This window comes from Colletotrichum fructicola (genome assembly GCF_000319635.2).
Source record: "Colletotrichum fructicola Nara gc5 chromosome Unknown KSG_Nara_v1_contig05, whole genome shotgun sequence".
NCBI lineage: Eukaryota > Fungi > Ascomycota > Sordariomycetes > Glomerellales > Glomerellaceae > Colletotrichum > Colletotrichum fructicola.
Genome location: NW_027094055.1, coordinates 1405159 through 1426752, shown reverse-complemented (window position 1 = coordinate 1426752; position 21594 = coordinate 1405159). Strand labels below are relative to the sequence as shown.

General features: G+C 53.6%; 8 protein-coding genes across 8 annotated transcripts; 4 read left to right on the top strand and 4 right to left on the bottom strand.

Annotated features, from left to right (window-relative positions):
* Positions 1-828: 828 nt before the first annotated feature.
* mobA-2 (3-hydroxybenzoate 4-monooxygenase) lies at positions 829-2903 on the bottom strand (the record flags this gene model as incomplete). Its single annotated transcript, XM_032037582.1, has 6 exons — positions 829-1259; positions 1533-1868; positions 1944-2498; positions 2554-2673; positions 2724-2789; positions 2849-2903. The coding sequence occupies 6 exons, from the start codon at positions 2901-2903 to the stop codon at positions 829-831; spliced, it is 1563 nt and encodes a 520-aa protein (XP_031883580.1).
* A 1871-nt stretch (positions 2904-4774) lies between these two features.
* Positions 4775-6818, top strand: DIT1-5 (Spore wall maturation protein DIT1; the record flags this gene model as incomplete). The annotated part of the gene is made up of 3 exons (XM_032037583.1): positions 4775-5183; positions 5246-6281; positions 6347-6818. 3 exons carry the CDS (start codon positions 4775-4777, stop codon positions 6816-6818), a joined length of 1917 nt encoding a protein of 638 aa, XP_031883581.1.
* A 439-nt stretch (positions 6819-7257) lies between these two features.
* On the bottom strand, positions 7258-8595 carry atA-2 (6-methylsalicylic acid decarboxylase atA; the record flags this gene model as incomplete). Its single annotated transcript, XM_032037584.1, has 2 exons — positions 7258-7793; positions 7851-8595. 2 exons carry the CDS (start codon positions 8593-8595, stop codon positions 7258-7260), a joined length of 1281 nt encoding a protein of 426 aa, XP_031883582.1.
* Positions 8596-9643: 1048 nt separating this feature from the next.
* Positions 9644-10447, top strand: CGGC5_v009067 (putative methylesterase 11; the record flags this gene model as incomplete). Its single annotated transcript, XM_032037585.1, has 2 exons — positions 9644-9998; positions 10056-10447. The coding sequence occupies 2 exons, from the start codon at positions 9644-9646 to the stop codon at positions 10445-10447; spliced, it is 747 nt and encodes a 248-aa protein (XP_031883583.1).
* A 282-nt stretch (positions 10448-10729) lies between these two features.
* CGGC5_v009066 (Filamentous growth regulator 27) lies at positions 10730-12982 on the bottom strand (the record flags this gene model as incomplete). The annotated part of the gene is made up of 1 exon (XM_032037587.1): positions 10730-12982. One exon carries the CDS (start codon positions 12980-12982, stop codon positions 10730-10732), a length of 2253 nt encoding a protein of 750 aa, XP_031883577.1.
* Positions 12983-14469: 1487 nt separating this feature from the next.
* smtB-3 (Succinyl-CoA--L-malate CoA-transferase beta subunit) lies at positions 14470-16352 on the top strand (the record flags this gene model as incomplete). The annotated part of the gene is made up of 4 exons (XM_032037590.1): positions 14470-14824; positions 14884-15185; positions 15242-15736; positions 15786-16352. The coding sequence occupies 4 exons, from the start codon at positions 14470-14472 to the stop codon at positions 16350-16352; spliced, it is 1719 nt and encodes a 572-aa protein (XP_031883457.1).
* Positions 16353-17156: 804 nt separating this feature from the next.
* HQD2-3 (Catechol 1,2-dioxygenase) lies at positions 17157-18270 on the top strand (the record flags this gene model as incomplete). The annotated part of the gene is made up of 5 exons (XM_032037591.1): positions 17157-17419; positions 17476-17714; positions 17786-17898; positions 17954-18034; positions 18091-18270. The coding sequence occupies 5 exons, from the start codon at positions 17157-17159 to the stop codon at positions 18268-18270; spliced, it is 876 nt and encodes a 291-aa protein (XP_031883456.1).
* Positions 18271-19407: 1137 nt separating this feature from the next.
* Positions 19408-20557, bottom strand: CGGC5_v009063 (uncharacterized protein; the record flags this gene model as incomplete). The annotated part of the gene is made up of 2 exons (XM_032037592.1): positions 19408-20323; positions 20379-20557. The coding sequence occupies 2 exons, from the start codon at positions 20555-20557 to the stop codon at positions 19408-19410; spliced, it is 1095 nt and encodes a 364-aa protein (XP_031883459.1).
* Positions 20558-21594: the final 1037 nt, after the last annotated feature.

The window sequence follows — 21594 nt, the reverse complement described above, 5'->3', positions numbered from 1 at the left end:
AATGCTCTTCTTCCCGTATAGGGTAAAAACAGGCATTGTCCGCCGTGTCTTCGTTGTCTCACCAGGAACCCAATGCCGGGGGCTCTGTTGAAAATTTCTTCCAAGGAATGGCGCGACAACCTACGGGGATTTTCAAGTCTATTCCTCCTAAACATGCAAATCATTACGGAAGCGCCCGACACTTGTTTAGTTACTGCATATGAGATGTAAAGCGCGTGTGATGACGTATGAATCCCAGTTCATCCCACCCGGAGTCATCCCACTTCCCTTGCCATCCTATGTTTGTTGCACTTTAATTCCGCAGTGACGGAACGGAACGTGGAGGTCTCGGGTGCCGGGCGAAATGCCGGATGGCAGAAACTCTGTGCCTTTCGGGCAAGCCAAAGGCACATGTTGGCTGCGGCTGGCTACGAATACAGCCAGCCCGCAGTAGCTTGTAGATTAGGTTGCAGATTCTGTGTTAAAGAATCGGCTCTTATCGCTGTTATCGTAAATACTACGCGTATCAAGCTCGGACTTCGGTCTTGGCTCCCCTGACAATCAAACGGCGATCCAGTCGGGCAGGTGATTGAAATTGCAGCCGCGCCCTACAACGGGTTCTGTATGCAAACGCCTGACTCTTACACCGGTGAGGATTGACAATATAGGACCCGGAAGAGCTTAGATCACCGCGAAGGCTCCAATTGGCTGAAATGCTGATCATACAAGATATCTCTCTAAAGTCTAATGATACAATCCAATGATTGTTATGCTTTTGTGGTTCAACGCTCCCTTTCCCTGGCCTTTCTAAAAACAAACATGTTGACACAAACAAACAATGCCCCCTTTTTACTGGGTCAGGTAGGCAAGATACTCCTTCCAGCCTTCGCCCTGGCCGACATAGCCAATGTACATGTCTGGCCTGACGACAACGACGAACTCGTCATCTTCACCCACCCACTCAGTCGAAAAAACTGATGAAGAGTCTTCGGGGTCCGTCGTCGTACGAGGCTCCGCCTTGTGGGGGATGACCCTGAAGAATCTGGCCACATCCTTGAGACCATCTGCTGGGGCAGCTCCGCTGGCCTCCTGTCGTCCGATCTTCAACACCAGGTGCTTGCCATACTTGCCAGCGACAAGCTCATACAGACGCTTCGGCTCTTGTTCGGACGATGAGGGTGTCAGGTAGACGTCCGGGCAGCGCCGTCCAGCGGTCCAGAAGCCCGCCGTGGTGCCCTCGACAAGGGGCGAACCGGTGCCGTCGTAAGATACGCCCATGCCTAAAGAGAAAAATTAGCCGAAAACTCTTTTCGCTCGGTTTCGGAAACGTGGAGCCCCAGCAGAGCGCGGAACATCCGCACACGCGCTTGTGCTTGGTGAGCCAGGGCGCACAGCATTCTGGAAGCGCGGTTTCCCCGTTTTCTCTGTGACCGATCTCCCCTTTTCTGGGGGCCAACGCAGAACAGAGTTTGGGGAAGCAGGATGAGCGCCAGCCCTGGGGGCCGCGGACGTCACGCTACGGATACTTGCTTAACCATAGGGAAAAAGCTTACCTGTGATGTACCCGGCGTTCTTTTCGATTGTGGAGACGTACTGCTTTGCAGTGTGGACGGTGTCTCTGACCAGGGCCGCTGCAACGTCGATGACGCCCTGGGCCACGGTGCGTCGCTCGATGTCGTAACTCTTGATCAACTTATCGACGGAAGCTTGGCTGAGCTTGTCGTTTGTGAGAACCTCGGCGAGTCTCCACGCCAGAGCGAACGAGTCAGCCACACCGGTGTTGAGGCCCTGGCCGCCGTTCACCGAGTGAACATGGGCAGCGTCACCTGCCAGAATGATGCGCCCGTCGCCGCTCTTGGAGACAAAGGTTCCTGCGATACGCTCCTTGACTATATCGACGTGTCAGCGAGTCCGAAACCGAAAGTCTCTTGCGTTGCTTTGGGGGCCACGAGGAGCGCGCTTACCATCAAACGTGCTGAACCACTCCGTCTTCTTGAAGTCCACCCGATGAGGTGCCATGTGCTCCCTGATGGAGTTCTCCGCCTTCTCTTGCGTAATCTCACCGTCCAGCAGGATGTAGAAGCGCGCCATGTTGCGCTCTCTGGGAATCCATGAGACTCTGCTCTGGCCGTTGAGCTGGAAGGTGATGATCTCGGAGCAAACAGGGAAGTCAGTGTCGATGAATGTGTCCAAAACGGCCCAGATCATCTCTGGCTTGGTCCCGGTGAAGCTGATATCGAGCGCATTGCGGACGGTGGAGCGCGCACCATCGGCTCCCACCGCATACTTGCTGCGGATCGTGCGACCCTTGCTGGTGGTAACGGTAACACCTGCCTTGTCCTCCGCAATGGTCGAAACGGTCTCGCCGTAAGAGATCTTGGCCTTGAGCTTCTGCGCAAGAGCCTGCTCAATGACGGGCTGGCCGAGCATCAAAAAGTTCTTGCGATAGCAGTGCTCGAGGCCAGTCCACCAGTGGCTTTGGCGGGACTTGAAGTCGCCCTCAGCGAAGGTTGAACTTGCTGCATCACGGTAAGCATATAGACTCCGTTTGCGCAAGTCTTGGTTATTTTTTACTGTTGCAGGTAATTCCCTCAGGAAGAAGATCGTCGAGGATGCCAACAACCTCGAGAACCTGCTGGGTGCGCGCGTTCATCGCATCGGCTCTGCCGAGCTCCAGAGGACCTTCCTTTGCATCTTGATTTCGTCAGCTGTGCGCGCTCAGACATTGAGACGCATTTACTCACCAATAATGCAGACGGAAACACCCAACGACTCAGCCAGGTATCCAGTGAGAAGACCCGTCGGTCCACCTGAACATCAAAATTAGAGATGATGCCCGCATAACAGCTCGGAGCCGAGCAAGGCTTACCGCCGACAATGGTCAAGTCGACCAGAGTCTCTTCTTCGCGAGGAATGGAACCCATTGTTGCAGTGAGTGGTGTATGTGAGTTTCCAATGTGTGTGTTGTGTTGTGCAAAGACAAGGGATGGGCAGAGGAAGGAGTGAGGAAGTGGAGGTGTTTCTTGAGCCGAAAAAGTGAAGCAAGCTGCAGATGTGATATCTTCAAACTTGGTGTAAGTCGTTTGATATGACTTTTGTTGCGGCAAGATATCCCCGAGTACGAGATCTCGCAAATCCAAGAGAAGAAAAAAGATCCGGGTCGGACGACTGCCGATTGCTAAGCCGATCAGATCAGAGGCGGAGATGTCGTCTTACGTGGTTGCAGATATTGTCCGATGGGAGGCGCACTAGATATCTGACAACGGGGGCTGAGACTGACACGGGGGTCCAGATCCGGGATGACAGTCGATGACGCCGAAAGCAGCTCCGTACATGTGCCGAGCACGGTGAGTCCGACGCTGGGCGAGTATCGCGATAATCATCTGATATCGGAGCGCGCCGGGGATGTTCCTGACATGGAATCGCATGCTACTTATTTGCTACGCACACGCAGCGAGTGGACGAAGTGTGGATGCACTCCGCAAAACGCCCAGACGTTGAGGCACGTCTTAGAACAACGACCTGACAAACTTGAATGCTCTTCCGACGATCTCAATGTGACATGCCACGACATGCCAATGTTGCAGCGCAGTGGCCCTCCCCGGCAATCTGGCTAGACCTGCCCTTGTAAGGAATCATCGCCGTCGCTATCCGGGCGTCTCCATGTCTGTCCGGACCGCGTCGCCCGGGGGTATTGGCCGATCGGGTAAGGCGTCTTTCGATTACTCGGGGGACCTTGTCTCCACAGCCGCGGGAGGATCCTGCCGCCACGGAATCTGGGCCATGTTTGCCCATGCTCAACCACATCTGCCGCGGCATCCATGGGCCGTCACCTAGTGGCGCCGTGGCTCGATTCTTTTTTGGGGTGGATTCAGGGCCCGGATATGGACCCCCTCGCTCTCCACACACCTTCAGCCTGCTTGTGTTTTCTTATTAGTCCTAACGGTGGCTTTAACCAGGGTTTATCCACCTTCCTTGACGTCTCCCGCGCGGCTGCGACTGAGATCTTGGAAATCCAGCCAATCTTCTCCTTTGGGCCGCCTATGATGATGTTCCACACCCACGTGTGGGTCGCGGAACTGGCTGTCAAACCTGGCCCAAGCCCAGCTCACACACGCGGTGCATAACACTTTCCTGATCCTGCTGGGCCCGGGCAATACAGTGGGGTGGCAACCCTGACTCGATCGACGATTAGGATGGTGCCTGTAAAGAAGAAAAAATTGTCAATGCATGGGACGACAAGGCTGGAAGTATTTTGATCCCGTAGTTGTTTCCCTGGTTGGCTGGTACAGAACTAGTCTCCTATCGAACACCCTGTGGCGACATATCGAACAACCATGGAAACGAAAAGAGTGGACTTCGGGACAGGAGGAGTGGACAGCCACATTCGGAATATGCCCATTACGGAGACAGGAGCGACGGATGGCCAGATGTGACCTGATGCAGCTCTGCGGGCAGTGCCGTAGCTCCTTGCTGTAACCCCTTCCTTGCGATCATCATCTCCGAGAGTGGTATTTTGCATATGCAGCTTTGCGAAGACCAACGCCCAAGGCAGGTGCAATATAAGCCGGTTCTTCTTCCCGAGCATTCGGAATCAACTCCCCTCTAATCCAGGCTCAATTTGAGTTAAGAACAAGCTGCACCTTCCAGCCCTACTGAACTCTCTTTTGATTGTTAGCTCCTTCTCTTGTCCAGGCCCTCCCCTACCTCAGTCTTTCTATCTAAGAGACAAGCAACTCCCACTGCATCTTCACACACTCATCTATTCATACCTTAACACATCCACCCACACAACATGCCTTCTGCCATAGAAGTGCCGCCTCGACAGCCCTCTCCAGAGGTTAAGCTGCTCTCCAAGGTTGACTCTCAGATCATGGACGAAGAAGCTCTCACCACCGCCGCCGGCATCTTGGACATCATCTGCCGCTATCGTCTGAAGCGTGCTAGCACAGATGAGCTCGAGGGCAGGCTAGGCTTCCTCTCCCAGATCTACAGGAAAGTCAAGTCCCAGAGCGAGATTCGCATGTGCCTTCCTGCCTTCCCCTTCAAGTCACCCAACACAAGAGACAAGGTCCTCAGCCGTCTGCCTGATAAGGCGGATGAGTTCGCCCTTGCCAACCTCAACGGTCTCTGCTCAGCCATCAAGGACTACTACGAGCCCGGCGCAAAGCTCACTATCATCTCCGACGGACTTGTATATAACGGTACGCTAGCCTAACACTTTGATCCTGCTGCTTTCGACGCGACTAACAAAATTCTATAACAGACCTTCTTGGTGTCCAAGACAAGGAAGTCTGGGCGTACGGAGAGACTCTTCGTGGCATTGCCGCCGAGCAGCGCTTGACCAACATCCAGTTCTCTCGTCTCCAGGACCTCGTCCACCTCCCTAACCTCCCCAACAAGCTCGAGGAGATCACATACGTCGCCAACGCTACCAACTTCCGCCGGGCCCTCCTTAACACCTTCGGCAGAGCCGACTACGACCCCTCCAACGAGATCTCCAAGAACGAGGACACCTGCCTGACATATCGCGGATACATCAAGTTCCTCGAGACCGATTTGCGCCATGTCTACCCCGTCGGCGAGGACCGCTCCAAGACCAAGTTCAAGACCGGCATCGAGTACATCTCCAAGCAGATGCTGCAGCGCGGTGACGCCTTTGCGCGTGCTGTGCGCGAGAACTTCCGCGACCACATCCGTCTCTCCATCCACCCCTCCGTGGGCGAGACCAAGATCCCCATCAGCCCCTTGCCGACTACCACCTACTACACCACCCCCTGGCACTGCTCCATCGCCTTCAGCGTCAGCGGCGCCATTACCACCGGCCCCCGATCAGAGTTCGAGAACGACCCAAAGTATGAGCTCGTCTACGAGGACGGCAGACCCAGCTACTTCCGCGAGAAGAGCGACCTCTACAACTGGGACAAGGACGTGACCTTCGAGCCTATCTACCCCTGCGGCGTTGTCATCCGCCCGGCCGCCGGCCCCAAGAAGCTCTCCATCCACGACATCGACGCCAAGAAGGTCCGCGCCCTGTCCGAGGTCAACTCTCCCGTCATCATGCGCGGCTTCTCCAAGACCAAGGACCGTGACCTGTTCGTCAAGAAGTCTGAGGAGTTCGGAACGCCCCTCCCGTGGAAGTTTGGCCTTGTCCTCGAGGTCAAGGACCAGGGTGCCGATACCCGTGGTCTGAATAACGTTCTGTCAGCCGAGTGGATGCCCTTCCACTTCGATGGTCTGTTCAAGACCCACAAGGTGCCCCAAGAGGACGGAACTGAGAAGCTTCTTCCCAACCCTCCCAAGTAAGTCCACTTCCAGCGGCACAGCAGTGCAGATCCGATGACCCGGAGCTAACCCACTCCTGCAGGTTCCAGTTCTTCACCTCGGTCACGCCCTCACCGAAGGACACCGGCTTCACCCTCTTCACCCCGTCCCGCCTCGTCTTCCAGAACCTGCCTCCCCACCTGCCTCTTGAGAAGCTCTCCAAGCTCACCTGGAGCGTCCAGACCAGCTCCTTCGACGCCACCAAGATGACCGGTCTCCCTCTTGTCACCCCCCACCCCGAGACCGGTGAGGCTTGCATCCGCTACCACGAGCCCTGGCCTCAGTCCAAGACCACCTTCGATGCCACCTACGTGAACATCGAAGGCGTCAGCGAGGAGGAGAGCACCGAGATCTGCAACATCCTGGACTCCCTGTTGCACGACCGCAGGAACACGCTCTACTTCTCTTGGGAGGAGGGCGACCTGCTCGTCAGCGACAACGTCTTGGCAATGCACACCCGCAGTGACTTCAAGGCTGGTTCGCCGAGAGAGTTGTGGCGCATTCACTTCGACTAAGCGTTTGATTGCATTGGGTTGGAGCGAGTATTCTTGCATTGTACAAAAAAGGTTGTAAAAGTTGCAGCATGGCTTTAGGATTCCCTCTCTGTTCTGTTTAGGTTGGCATAGGCATCTTTTGGTAGATTGAAACGAATCACATCACTTATGATTAATACACTACTCTTTTATGACGTGACATGTTTGTATTGCACACCAAGTCTATCGTCGTCTCATCTTAGTCCCTTAAGCACTTTGGGGCATTCTTGATGTTGACGGTAATGACTTTTAATTGGTCAGGAACAAAATTTGTCGAGTTCATCAACTCAGACTCACAGATAGGTTCATAACTGCAAAAAAAGCTCAGTAGAGAAGCATCTTAGTTTAGTTACCAATGGTCGTTCAGAAAAATCGCTGCAATAGAGTACAAAAGTCCCATTAACACCTACTAGCCAACCAATCATAGTTGCGCCTTCGTTTCCAACATCCGCCTGCCCTTCTCCAGCTCTTGAGTCAAGTCGTACTTCCATATCCAATTCATGCGGGTCGACAAGTTCTCGGCGATCCACTCCGGGTCGTCCTTCAACTCCAACTCGTACAACTGTCCCTGCTCGCGGCTATCCGTGACCAAGTTCTGTGACCTCTCCTTTCTCGTCTTGTTGTATACAGCAAACGCAGGCTCAATCTCTTCAGGGCTGGAGATCAAACTCAACAGGTTGCCCATGACGTATGCATCCTCAATCGCCATGCCAGCTCCAGAGCCCTTGTGAGGTGTTGACGCGTGGGCTGCGTCACCGAGGAGGCACACCCGTCCCTTGAAGAATGTGTGGCTGGGCGGGTGGTCGAATAGGGCCCAGACATCGGGCTTTTGCATCATCTGGATGATCCGACGGGCTTGCTCACTCCAGCCTTCAAAGTCGGCAAGCATTTCCTCCTTGTTGACTGACACGACCCAGTTGTCTGATTTCCAGTCGTCTTTACTGCGCATAGCAACCACTGAAGCCTTTTGTTAACATCGAACGCCCTTTTGAAGCGTCTCTGTTGCAAACTTACCATTCATGTATTTGCCTTTGGCTACGGAAAAGGTCAAAATGTGACCATGCCTCCCGCAGTACATCTGGGCGTTCCCGGCCAGCTCTTCGCCAAGCAGTTCTTGAGCTTCCTCAATGGGAATCAGTCCTCGATAAGCGCACTTTCCAGAGAAGACAGCCTTAGCGGCTGGATCGTTCTCTCCCAGCATGACGCTGCGCAACTTGGACTTAATGCCGTCGCAAGCAATCACCGCATCGTGTCTCGCTGTCGTGCCGTCCTGGAACTTCAACAACACGCTCTTCCCATCATCCTCATAGTCCACACAGCGCTTGCCAAACTTGGCAATCCCGTCCGGCAGCAGCTTTACCAGCTCATCCAGAAAGTGAGCGCGGTGAATGCTCGTCTGCCCGCCGTCACACTCCAGGCGGTAGATCAGGTCGCCCTCCCGGTGCTTGCCGTCGCAGGACTCGCCGTACCTGAAGTCGAACCACACGCCCTTGTGGTCTTCCGACTGGTTGTACGTCGCCTGGGCTTCGAACGCGTTCCGGACGTGCGGCGAGATCAGGGACATGGCCCTCAGCGCGTTGGGCCCGAACGAGACGCCGGCCCCGATCTCTCCGAACTGCGGCGCCTGCTCGTACAGCGTTGTCGGGATCCGCTGGAGCAGGAGCTGGAGAGTCAGCGTCAGGCCGGCGATGCCGCCTCCGACCACAGCGACGTTGAAGTCCTTGTTCGGAGACAGGCAAAACTCCGGCGGCGGCGTCATCTTCGATACGTGTGGTTGAGAAGTGAGAGGTGCCAAGGAGGAATAGAGTTCGGACGCGGAAATGAATAGGACGGGCACGTGCTGTCTGTCACCTTTTCGCAGTGTGCTTTGAAACGAATAATCGAGCTGACTCAAAATTCTTTGGTCTTGTCTCAAGGTAAAGGTATTTCTATGAAGATATACATGGGAAGAGTACACGGCACAAACCACCAGAAATGAAAACACTTGCAGCAGAGCTTGTCCCTTACAGCCTCACCGGCTACTCGGATGAGACCTATGACGCCGACGACGACAAAATTGAATGACAGCACCCACCGGGAGGACCCATCGGCTGCCACCGACAATTCTTGCCGATAGTCCCGGGCCCCGAAATTCAACGGACAACCTGCGTCGATGATCTTCGGATGGGGCGTCCACGTTGTGCTGACGTTCTTGCGGTGGCGTATTGGCTGGCGCTGTCGGGTCACGGGTTATGCATCTTCGGCTTCGGGAATTGGGTTGATTCTAGAAAGTCCACCAGCTGCCTAGCCGAAGCAGCCTTCGGGTGACGGTTTTTAGGGGCGTGCGTTGACCCGGGTAGTATCACTTCTTACTATCGGCAGTGAGGGGAAACGAGGGGGATGGATGAATGGGGATCATGCATCGGACTAATCTTGTCCGTTGCATGCTCTCCGAAACTTTAAAGCTTCGGCTGTTCAAGATTGTTCGATGTCTCTGAGCGTTGAAGAATTGCCATGTGGGCGCCAATGTGTGTTAGTTACCCCAGACGCCACAAAAAAATGTCCGTCTAATTTTAGTCTTGTCGATAGTTCCTGTCGCACCGCCCTGGCCGGAGCCCGATCCGAGAGGCACTCAATGCCTGGGGAAATTCGGGTATCTTCCCCAGATTCCCCGGATTCTGTCAGGATGAATCTCAAGATCCAAGGAAGAGACGGTGTTTCCCACGGGGTGGGAAAGAGTTTAAAAGGCCAGCCCCACCGCTGTCATTGAGTCACGGTGATGGTCAGACCTCAGACTGGCTTTTGAGTTCCATCAGACGGCTGCAACAATGGCGACTAAACCAACCTTCATCTTTGTACCTGGTGCTTGGCATTGCGCGACTCGCTTTCGGCCTGTGACTTCGCAGCTAGAAGCTCTCGGATACAACACTGTGTCCGTCCAGTTGCCTTCCTACGGAGCCAACCCACCGCTGAAGGACTTTGAGCCCGACGTCGCGGCGATTCGGCAAGCAATTGAGAAGGCTGTCGACAATGGCGAAGAGGTGGTGCTGTTCATGCACAGTTATGGCGGTGTAGTTGGCTCTGAAGCCTGCCGAGGGCTTGATACAGCAACACGTAAGAGGGAGGGCAAGCCGGGGGGCATTGTCCGCCTGATCTTTTGCGCTGCTTTTCTGCTTCCAGAAGGTAACAAATGAAACCATTTCCTAGTGGCTTATATGACAGAGACTAACCGGCTAAAAGGGGTCTCACTCATCGACATGCTCCAAGGTCAACCGTTGCCTTGGTTCAGGTTGTCAGAGAATGACACCATCGTCGACGCCGAACGGCCCATAGAAATATGTTACAACGACCTTGACGAGAAGGCGGCCGCCGAGGCGGTGCTTGGGCTCAAGTGCCACAGCTACAGAACGTTTTTCAGCAAGCTCACGTACGCAGCCTGGAGAGACATCCCGGTGACTTACATCCTCTGCGAGCGGGACAACGCGATCCCGCCGCCAGCGCAGCAGCAGATGATCGATGCCTCTAAAGTGGATGTTGTTATTGAACGGATGGATGCTAGTCACTCGCCATTTTTGAGTAGGCCTGATGATGTTACTGCGGCATTGAGGCGGTCAGTTGGGGAGGTCTTTTGAGCAAGTTGTTAATGTCAACGCGTTTATTTGCCTGTATGAGCTGCATTCTTGTCTTGGTAAGCGACAACTAGTAATGGAATATGTTTCCGCAAGTTTTCGGAGTCACCACTTGAGGTCCTAGTATCGCTCATGTTATCGACATAAGCGACATGAAAGTAAGGGGCAGCTGGGTTACTGGGTATGAACCCACGAGCGAACTTAATTCGTGTTTTTCTTGGTCATTACGGTATCATTAATTCGTACTGTCGCTACTTTACATGTGCATATATGTCATCGTTCCCCTCAACATGGTGGATCAAGTAACGCACCAGTTTCCGGCATCATCATCTCATCGGTGTATCCCAGATGTGACAGGCCCACGTCCATGGTAGGAAAGAATGGCATGTCATGTGCGTAAGAATCGAATAGCAGCGTCCGTGGTGACATAGGAAGTAAGATGTCGGTCGACGGTGTCAGAGCCTGAGTGATATTGGAACCTCTTGCTTGCTCCGCTCCGCCCAGCGGGTGACTATCGGAGCTCCCTGTTGTTAGGGAAGCATTCTGGTCTATGTTGCTCATCTCTTCCGCATCCGAAGTGCTGTGTAGCCTTTGACCGCCGAACATCCGGGACTCACGACCGAAACTTGTGGACCCCATCCTTGAAGCGTCATTCGATAGTGACGCACCATCATGAACGCTTCCGAAGAGCTCGCCTATGAGCATTCCTTGGCACTCCATTTTACGCCGAGCCCTCCTTTCTGTGTACAAGACACAGGCACCTTGCAGATGTTCAACTATGGACAACTCCCTATTTGCGACTGGATCATGCTTGCTGAACCGTTGTAGGAGCGCCTGGGCGTCTGCTAAGCTCTTGTCGAGCGGGAAGGTGCTGTCCAGGTCACCGAACACGGCAAGACCAAGCACCAGAGCCGATACAAACACCGAGTTGATGACGAAGGGATGTCGCTTGGAGACGTTCTTATCGGTGATGAGGCCGGATAAAAGGTCGATGGTGCGGATTGCCGAGTCTACGCAAGCGTGGACCAGCAGTTGATCAGATGATGATGAGAGCTGTGGCTCGTCATGCCATGTTGACATGTTTTGTGACCGAGCCATGTTCCTTGAGACAAAGTCGATGAGAAACGGTCGTGAAAGTAACATGATGCTCCAATAGTATGCTTCTTTCATGTGGTAGAGTCCCACGTTGGGGTACTTCTCACCATCCTCTGCTTCAACATACATGCCTGACTTTACGCCATCGGCGGCAAGACCATCGCTGAACCGTGCAGCCCAGCGACGATGTTGTTCGCTGATGCGCTCCAAGGTGTCTGTCGTGACCATGCGCTTGGCGTAGACATCGTTGAGGATAGACTCAAAGATGGAACATAGCTCCAGCGAGGCTGAGTGGTTGTCGGTTGATGAGAAGTCCCGGGATTCTGTAGTGGCCAAGGGCCGTCCTAATGAAGCCGCAAGAAACAAGTCTAAAACTCGAAGGGCTTTCCACAGACGCTCCCTAGTTTCTTGCTCATGAATCGGGAAGAGAGATGAGTTGTCTCTTTTGTGTATACCCAGTGCATGAGCTGCGCGGACTGCGACGCCGAGGTGCATGAAAGCTGAGTTGCGCCTGGATGCACCAAGGAGATAGACGGTGATCAAGACGTAGGTGCTGACGGTGTTGTTCGTTGGATTCTCCATTGCGTATGAGACCGCCAGAAACCGTCCATAGTTGAAATACTTCTCGGCGTCAGCGTCTCGATCATCAGGACATCTCTGAGCCCCGATGCCGAACGTGAGGAAGAAGATGCAGTTCATGGCTTCTTCATCGTGACTCGTCGGTTCCCCACGGAGCCACTTTTCCAGATCCTTCAAGAGCTCTGCTTCGTCAAATACCTCGAGTATGCAGTTGGTTGCCCGCAGGTACCACCGGAGTAGGTACCTTGCCTGTTCGGGGCTGGGCTTTGCTGGGATATCTGCTGGGTTGGTGATGATCCATTTCGGGCGTCCTTCTGGAGTTGCCTCAACCATGAGATGTCTCAGGGGATCATCAGTGAACGGGCACGACCCGACGCGGTCGCGGACCAGCCGGCGGATGACTTTCAGGAAGGCCAGGTTGGCGGCATCGCCAATGAACATGAAGCGGCCGCGGCCATCGCCAATAAGCCGTGAGATCTGCGGTACCACCGTGTTGGGCGAGAGATGACACACTTGCGAAGATGCGCGTCTGTGGTGGTGGTTCGGCGAGACGCCGTGGGCTTCTTGGAAAGAGGCCGTTGAACCATAGGAATGGAAGATGTCTCCTCGACTTGCCGGGCTTCCGTCAATAGCCACACGCTGCTGCTGCTGCGTTGGAGGAGGACTCCTCGCCGATGAAGCTGAGCCCTCGGGCGGGAAGGTTGTTGTCGTCGGACCGCTGAAGGAACAGTCGCTCTCGACTCTGCGGATAACGCACCGCCTGCAGGGCTGCTGGCCGTCGCAGCGCTCTTTCCGCCGCTTGCAGTTGCCGCAGGCTTTGACGCATCTGCGCCGTTCGCTCTGTCGGACCCTTTTCGTCGGCATTGTCTGGATGCTGAAATCTTACCCAGAAACCCTTAATCTTCTCGTCTCTCTTCCGAACTGAACTTCTTGTGAAACGCAAATCGTGCGCTGGGTTGGTTGGTTGGCTACGGCAACGGCGAAAACGGGAACGCGTGGCAAAGAGGGAAAAAATTACCGCTATGATTTCTTGGGTCAAACAGCCAGCCCAGCCTGCCTGCTGCTGCAGTGTGCCAAAATCCGGGGCAAACTCGCTGCGGCACAGCAGCCTCAGCTCCTGCGGGGGAACGCTTTTCCAGGGGGGCTCCCAGGTCATCAATTTCCCCAGATTTTGCGCCCCTCCACGGCGCGGCATGCCGGGCGACTTGATAGCCATGACGGGGCCAGGGGGGGTAGCAACTCAGAAGCAACGGGGGAAGGTGTAGAAAGGGACGGTCCAATGAGCTAGTCCATTTTGACATCTGTCGTGACAGCATTGGTTGTTCTTCTTTCTTGAAGAATCGGGCTTTGGGGCGGGATCGTCGGACGCTTAGCTCGGCACACAGCAGAGTGCTGTATCCGCGGCTCTCAATGCAAGATACAGCTAGGGTATCACAGACTATTGGCCAAGATGGACGACCAATCGCCACTAGCCATTTCCAAAGAGGAAACAGTTGTTGAATGTCTTGTGTAATGCTCTCTTTTTTATCTCCTCTGCCCGCCCACTTCAACACCTCAACCTCAACCAAGTCTTGGCTTCTCAGTCGCTCCATGATGGGCTTTCCCCGCAGTATCGGCATGACGGCAGTGAGGCCCAAAGACGATCAACATGAAAAGTGACAGCAAAGGCGGAGCGGTGAATAATTGACCGAGACAGCAATGCCGACACTCCTTGTCTCTCTGGACACCACTTCGCAAGAAAAGTAGATAGCAAAGTGGTAGTCGCCATGTCCAATAAGCACGAGACGCCGAGGGCCCTTATCCGACGTGTCAAGCCCTCATCCGACAACCCTCTCAAAGCCGAGAAAACCCCCATGTCCGAGCACGCCCAACCACCCAAGTCAGCGCCGCCCCCCAAACTAGACCCGCAGTAGCGCTCATAGCGAAGACCCGGATTCCGACGATATCGGAAGCCGGGTCCTTTGGATGCTCTTCCCGAAGGGCAATTGCGTTGCTTTCATTGGAAGCGCAGCAATGGCCACCCGATACCCGATTACGGGTCCGACGTTTCGATGTTCGTCGCTGTGACACTGGGCCACGAATCGGACGGAGGAAAGAACGAGAGCGAACGGATTATTGGCTCTTGAGACGACGGCAAATCCCAAACTCGACCAAGGAAGAATGGATGCTCCTCTCCGAGGGTTGATGGAGCTGAAGGTGTGATAGTCACGAGGCGCAAAGACGTGAAGTGCGGGTACGGGACAGTACTACATGAACGCACCCCGGCCGGCGCTCTCTTATCACTTGTGTTAGCTGGATTTCCTCCCCAGCTAGGGAGTTTTGACGTATTTTTGCATCGACAAAAACTCATCATGGCCGAGAAAGCATATTCAGCCGTCGCTGAAACGAAGCGCATTCTGGACTTTGTCCTCGGCACCGTGCAGATACCTGCTGAAGCTGAAAAAATCACCAAAAATGTGCAGCTCACTGCGACTCGCGACCTGCCGTACTTTCCTATTCCCTTTAAGGAAACGGAGTTGGCCTCAGCTTTGAAGGCCATTGAGGGTGGTGTTGCTGGAGCGCTTGCAGCTACCAAGTTTGGAACCAACACTGAGCCAAAGGTCACAGTGAGCTTGGAGAAGAGCACTGCGTTCTTGATTCAGGCGTATTTGGCGACTGTTGGCGGCTATGGAAAGTTGGACAAAGAGGTCAAGAAGATGCTAAAAGGTGAGCTCACAATCATCATTCTCACCACCGGGTGAATCAAGTAGATCTAACTGTCCCAGACACGGACTTGCTGAAGGCGCAGTCCGATCCGTACCGTCGCATGTCGGCAAACTTGTACGAGACTAAGTCAAGAGGAGAGTACTACCATATTCATGGATCACTTGAGGCATCAACGACTCTTGGCATGATAGGCTTGGAGCCGTTCAGACCGGACCTGAAGGATGATCATGACGCAATTGTCGATGCAATTGAATCTCATGTAAAGAATTTCACCACCGAAGAGCTCGAGCGCATGAATGCAGAGAAACGCCAGGCTGGCGTACCCGTACTCAAGCATGAAGACTTCCTCCGCACACCTCATGTGAGTCAATCTCACATGTCACATTTCCCATCTGATATTGACGGATCTCCTTACAGGGCAAGACAAACGTCAGCCTCCCTCCATGGAGCGTTGACAACCTGGAGAACTCAACACCTCCAACGCCGCTGCCTAGCACATCTGACAAGCGCATCCTGTCCGGTGTCAAAGTGCTTGAGCTGTGTCGCATCATCGCTGGGCCGGTAATCGGACGTATCTTGGGCGAGTATGGCGCGGATGTATTGAAGATTACGAGCCCCAACCTCAGCGATGTCCCATTTTTCCAGGTTGATGGCAACATGGGAAAGCATGCCGCCGACCTGGATCTCAAGACGCCAGAGGGAAGAAAGCAGTTTGAAGCCCTGCTAGCGGAAGCGGATGTCGTTCTTGACGGGTATCGGCCTGGTGCCTTGGAAAAGCTCGGTTACGGCGCGACTGCTCTAACCAAACTCGCCAAGGACCGCGGAAAGGGTATCGTCTACGTCAACGAGAACTGCTTCGGGTATCAGGGCGAGTGGGCTTCACGGCCTGGATGGCAACAGATTGCAGACTGCGTGAGTTCAGTCCCTTGCTATTGACGATCATCGACTAACATGATCATAGGTCAGCGGTGTGGCTTGGGCGCAAGGCCGCTTCATGGGGCTGGATGAGCCGGTTGTTCCCCCTTTCCCCATTTCTGATTACGGAACGGGCTGCATGGGTGCCATTGCGGCTCTAACCGGTCTCTACAACAGAGCTACCAAGGGTGGCTCGTGGCACGGCAAAGCATCTCTCCTGCAATACGACCTGCTCCTCATCAAAGTTGGACAGTACCCAGAAGAAGTCAGGCGCGAGCTGTTGAAGTTGGCGGGCGACGACTTCCTCGCTCTGAGACACAGTCACAGCGTCGATCAGATCTCAGGCACGGCACTGACAGCCATGAAGCGCTATGCGCCGGACCTTTTCAGCTCGAAGGAGATTCGCGAAAAGTGGTACTCAAAGGGATACAAGGCAGAGGTTGAGGCCGTGAGACCTGTGGTCAAGATTGACGGCATCGATATTGGATTCAAGAGAGCGAGCAGGCCAAACGGCACAGATCCAGCAAGTTGGGATTTCGGACCGGAAGAGGATCATCTGATAGAAGGTCACACCAACGGTATCAACGGCACGAATGGCGTTGTGAAAGGTTGAGCTTTGTACACCGTAAACGACTTGTGGACCCTCAACCATGATAGACTAATTCTTGTGTAACTTTCTCAATGCCTTATCGCAACTACAACTCAATGCACGTTCGATTGAAACATTTCAATCGAATAGTAGCAATGTTCAATCATCAAGGCACCATGCTGGGCGACCAACATCCAAAGCGACGTGACAGAATAGGGTCCAAGATAACCCCGCCCATACCCGCCGGTGCATTTCCCGACGCGAAGCCGACCGTTTCGGGGACATGCCAACGCACCATAGCAACACAGAGACATGAAGTCACAGTCACGACTAGCAGCGGACCGCCACCACCACCATCCCCATCCTCCCGCGCGCGAATCTCCACAAAGATAACCCAAAGTGCGGGGGCCCCAGTCCACGAAGCACCGGGCCACGGGCGTCGTCAGGCCAGACTCGCCAGAAAATGGGAGATCTCGGCAGATGCCCCTTGCGTCGGATCCTCTTCCCCGTACCCGAAATGGGAATACCACCCCGGAACCGGGGGGCGTATCCGGCCCAAAAGCGAACAGAGGAGTCGACGGCCGGCAGTACCCGCCGGGCACGTGCAATCAACTGACAAAGCAGGAAAAATGGCGAGTAATACACGAACGATGATTGGGATAAGTATCTTTCCCTCCAACTGCGGGACGGAGAACAAAGACCACCTGTGGCGTAACTTAATTCGTCTTAAGTAGCCTGTCTGCGAACCATCCTCGACCTGCTCATCGCCCGGCTTCACCATCTCGCAGTTTTGTCGTGAAAGAAAAAACACACTCAATACTATCAATCATGGGCTCATTACAGAACAAAGATGTCGGTCTCGGCCAAGACTTCACGAAGCAGGTCATTGCCTCCATGGGCAAGGAGACCGACCCCAGGCTCCGTGTCATTCTCACTTCCTTCATCCAGCACATCCATGACTTTGCACGCGAGGTCGATCTCACCACGGATGAGTGGATGATGGGTGTCAACATGATCAACTGGGCGGGCCAGATGAGCAACGACCGTCGCAATGAGGGCCAGCTCCTGTGCGACGTTATTGGACTCGAATCGTATGTATCACAATCACAGAAAATGCCAATTTGAGTGAGACTGACGCCGGAAACAGGCTTGTTGATGATATCACAAACCGGGTGGCGACGAGGAACGGCCAGCCCGGCACCGCGACGGCTATCCTCGGCCCCTTCTGGCGCGCCGACACTCCCGTTCGCAGCAACGGCAGCACGATCGTGCTCAAGGTCCCAGAGGACGGTCAAGTTGCGTGGATGTACGGTCAAGTAACATGCTCCAACACCGGAAAGCCGTTGGCCAACGCGTCGGTTGATGTCTGGCAAGCCTCAACAAATGGTATGGAACCCCTGAATTTGCAGATGCAGGGACCTCGATCTGATATGTGTTTTTTTTTTTTTTTTTTTTAGGTTTGTACGAGCAACAAGATGCCGATCAGCCTGAACACAACCTGCGTGGTGTGTTCAAGACTGACTCGGAGGGCCGCTATGGCTTCTACTGCCTGCGACCCACCCCCTATCCCGTGAGTATTGACGCTGAATGGTTGCGAACAATTTCCTTGCTGACATGATGCATAGGTTCCCGACGATGGCCCAGCTGGCAAGCTGCTGGGACTTCTTCACCGCCACCCATACAGACCGGCTCACATTCACTTGATTGTAAGATACTCCTAACTCCTGCCACTGTAAAAGCATCCATCCTAACAGCTCTACAGGTCCGCTCAGAAAGCTTCCAGTCTGTCACGACACAAATCTTTGACGAGGACTCCAAGTACCTCGAGGATGACTCTGTTTTCGCAGTGAAGGATGGCCTCACCGTGAGATTCTTGGAAAGGAAAGGCGATGCCAAGGCTCCCTGGGAGCTTGAGTACAATATCAAGTTGGTCCCCAAGTAAATAGCATGACGGAACGGCGTTATTATCCTCGGCGTTTGGTGGCTTCATGAGATAAAGATTGATATCCACTTGGTAACTGACAGCTGGGACCCGTGCGTGACTATTACAGAGTGTTTATGGACGATGGGGTTTCACAATTGCTTTAAGCCTCCCATAAGTAAACCGTTTTTCGAGAAGATAGGAAGAAAAGCCCCCATAGCACAACCTACAGTTAGTGAAGGCTGCCGGAGATCTCGAAAAAACTATGAATCACTTGCGCTCAACTCCAATTCACTATACTATGCGCAGAGTTGGGCACGACAAGTCTTCGGACATGAGATGATGCCTAGGACAAAGTTAACTTCATGTTTTCTGCTAATCACTGATCATGTCTATTGTTCACCATGTTCCTCGTACAGTCATGAGACCCTATAAAAGATTCGCGTTCCCATTTGGAAACTTAGTTCCGATCTGTCACAAAAGCAAGCACAAGAAACCACCCCATCGACAGTTACAACTTGTCACCTTCAACGCTCAAACTAGTAATCATGGCCGTCCCTTCTCCTCGCCCTATTCCCCCCGCCCCTCGCCCTCCCCCTAACACCCCCAGCGGTGGCAGCCCGGCCAAATAAAAAGCCAATTGCTTGCGGACGCACCAAGGCAAGATCAAGACTCAATGTTTCGAGCACGCGGCGTATGACTCACTAAGTCTCTCAAAAGCTTCTCATTACCGGACACATTAGAATAGTAATACAGTCTCTGATCAGAGAAAGTCCCTTAGGGCTCAAGCTTCCAAGATACCTAAGGAGTACATTACAGAGAGAAAGCCGAAGTGATGAAACCCAGCCAATGCAATGATCCACAAAAAATAGTCGAGTACTTAACATGTCTAGCTTCAGTGCAGATCAACCTGATGGGTGCTCAATGCGGAAGATTTGTTCCAGGACCTCAACTGTTTTACAGAAAGATATTATTTAGATGCGAACCTCTTTCAAAAATTTGTCCGCACATGTTTTCCGCGGCTTGAAGTATGCTATTTGACTTTTAGCAGTGCAGATAGAAAGTTCCATGTCCGCCCCCTATGGGAAACCTTTCTTTACATGATGCTATCTTTCAAACTTGGGAGTCTACCCGCTCTCTCAGGTAAATCATCTTTGATCAATTTCCTCCGGAGTAGTCCTCGCTCTCCCAGGAAGGCCAAGCCGGAGCAGGGCTATTGCTACCAGAACAGTTCGAGTAGAAAACTGGATTCTCAGGCTCCACGTCCTCGTCTAGGCCAACAGGATACGTTGGAAAGACTCCCACGGAGAAGCTACCAGGTGTTCCCTTTCCATGGGACCAGAACATGCGGAAAGGTATGAACTCAGAGGCGTCCCTGAAATAGACGAAAAAGCGGTAAGGCCACCCGTTATCGTTCGGCACGACGATGTCGGCGTTACTGGCGTTGAAGGCCCCAGACTTAGCCTTGTCACCGAACCACACAAACATGACATCCTCGCGTGGGGGTTCGGTCACGAGAAACTCGTAAGCGCCGGGTAAGGTGGCTTTTATATAGCCGCGGTGCACAAGGATGTTGCATCTCATACTAGATCCAGGGGGACCTTCGACGCCGCCATAGTTGATGGGCACGCTGTCATCTCGCTGGTAATAATCAGGATACCGCTCAATGCCGACCCCAACAGGACGTCGGTCTTGGAGGAGACCTTTGATGTCGTAGTTGGGAGGCTCGAAGTATGGGTCTTGGAGCATATTCTGGCACAGGTCCGACTCCTCTTCGATAATATGGAGCGCGAACTCTGCGCCGATTGTACACGAAGGAGAGGAAGAATTGGACGTGGGGCTTGCGGTCCTCGTGACAAGAGGCGTGCTGATGATCTGTGAAGATGCGATGCTGCTGGTCGTCGTTTCCGCTCCCGCCACTTTAGTGATGGTGGTGGCCTTGATCCCGGTGAAGCATTGGCAGGCGGACCAGTAAGCGATTGGATCGGGACAAGCGCTGGCATAAGTAGGCTTGATACCCGTGACAATCGGCACCGAGGGCTCTTCGCGCGATTGCGGTGTGTCAGTGGGTGGTCTGATACATGTCAGTCGATGATTGTAATGTCCGAAAGACGTGGCACAATCCATACCCACGTGCGACTGTGACATAGGTAGTCACGAACTCTGAACACAGAGATGATCTTGTGGAGAGAGGGGGGTCTCGTCGTCCTGCTCCGGCGACTTGCCGACCGCAGTTATTGTTGCAGCTTGCAGCAAGCACCAGCGCGGGCGCAACGGAGAATATGGTCAGGAATGTGGAAATATTCATTTCGATGGAAGTAGAATGGCCCCTGTTGGTGAAATCTGAACTTCACCCTGATGTTGAGGAACAGAGAACGCGGCCGAAGTTGTGCGGGTAATCTTAGGCTTAAGTGCCGAATATCTACAGCTTCATCAGAATTACGCAGCATATTTGGACCATCTCGAGATGACTTATGTCTTAGCGCGTCGCATGGAGTGGTGGTGTCTTAACCTCACTTCCCCAAGACAACGGCTTGACCGCGTGATGTTATGCTGCCAATGTTGACAACGCGGGGCATGAACTCAGCTGTAAGGGATCAGCATATGAGGTCTCGGAGCGTGGAGGCAAAGAGGCTGAGATATTGTTTTTATTTCTGAGCCACTCAGCTCTACATTTGACGGTGGCTTATGAAGGGGGAGCTGTACTGAGGGCACCACTATTCCTAAAATGGCTGCGGCTGGATAGAGGTGCAGCTAAGTGTTTTCAAGTCAGATACACGACGCAGACACTCTGAGAGGCGCAATTGGGTTTGGCATTGTTTCTCCCTAAGACTTGTCTGATCAAGTAAACTGCTATATGCTAACATCTGATTCTTTTTTCTAGATCTAAATATCTGAACTGCTCTGGGATCGTGAAGGATCAACCTAGAATGCGCACGCAGACCCAGACATTAGCCCAGAGGCCGCCGCAACCAGAGTCACCAACGTTATTCCAAGTTGGGTGGGTTGCAGTGTCGAGATGCCGTCAACGGCGGCGGCGGTCATCGCAGTCAGGGAACGCTTGTCTGAGTGCCTCCAATTGCACCGACGCAGACGTTGCCGTTGGTCCAAAGGCCGCCGCAGGTCTTTAACTTCAACGACGCGGGTTTTCCTCTCCTGATCAACGATCCATGGTACCGGACTGGGATGGTGTGGGAATCGATTAGGCGAGATACCTTCTGCCTCCTCTTGCAGTGACCCAGGATCATGTTCTTCCGCGCCAAAGAGATGGTGATGTTACTTTTCCTAAGAGGATGGCTTCGGCATCATGGATGACCGAATTCAGTCGCAGCGTGCGACGCCAGA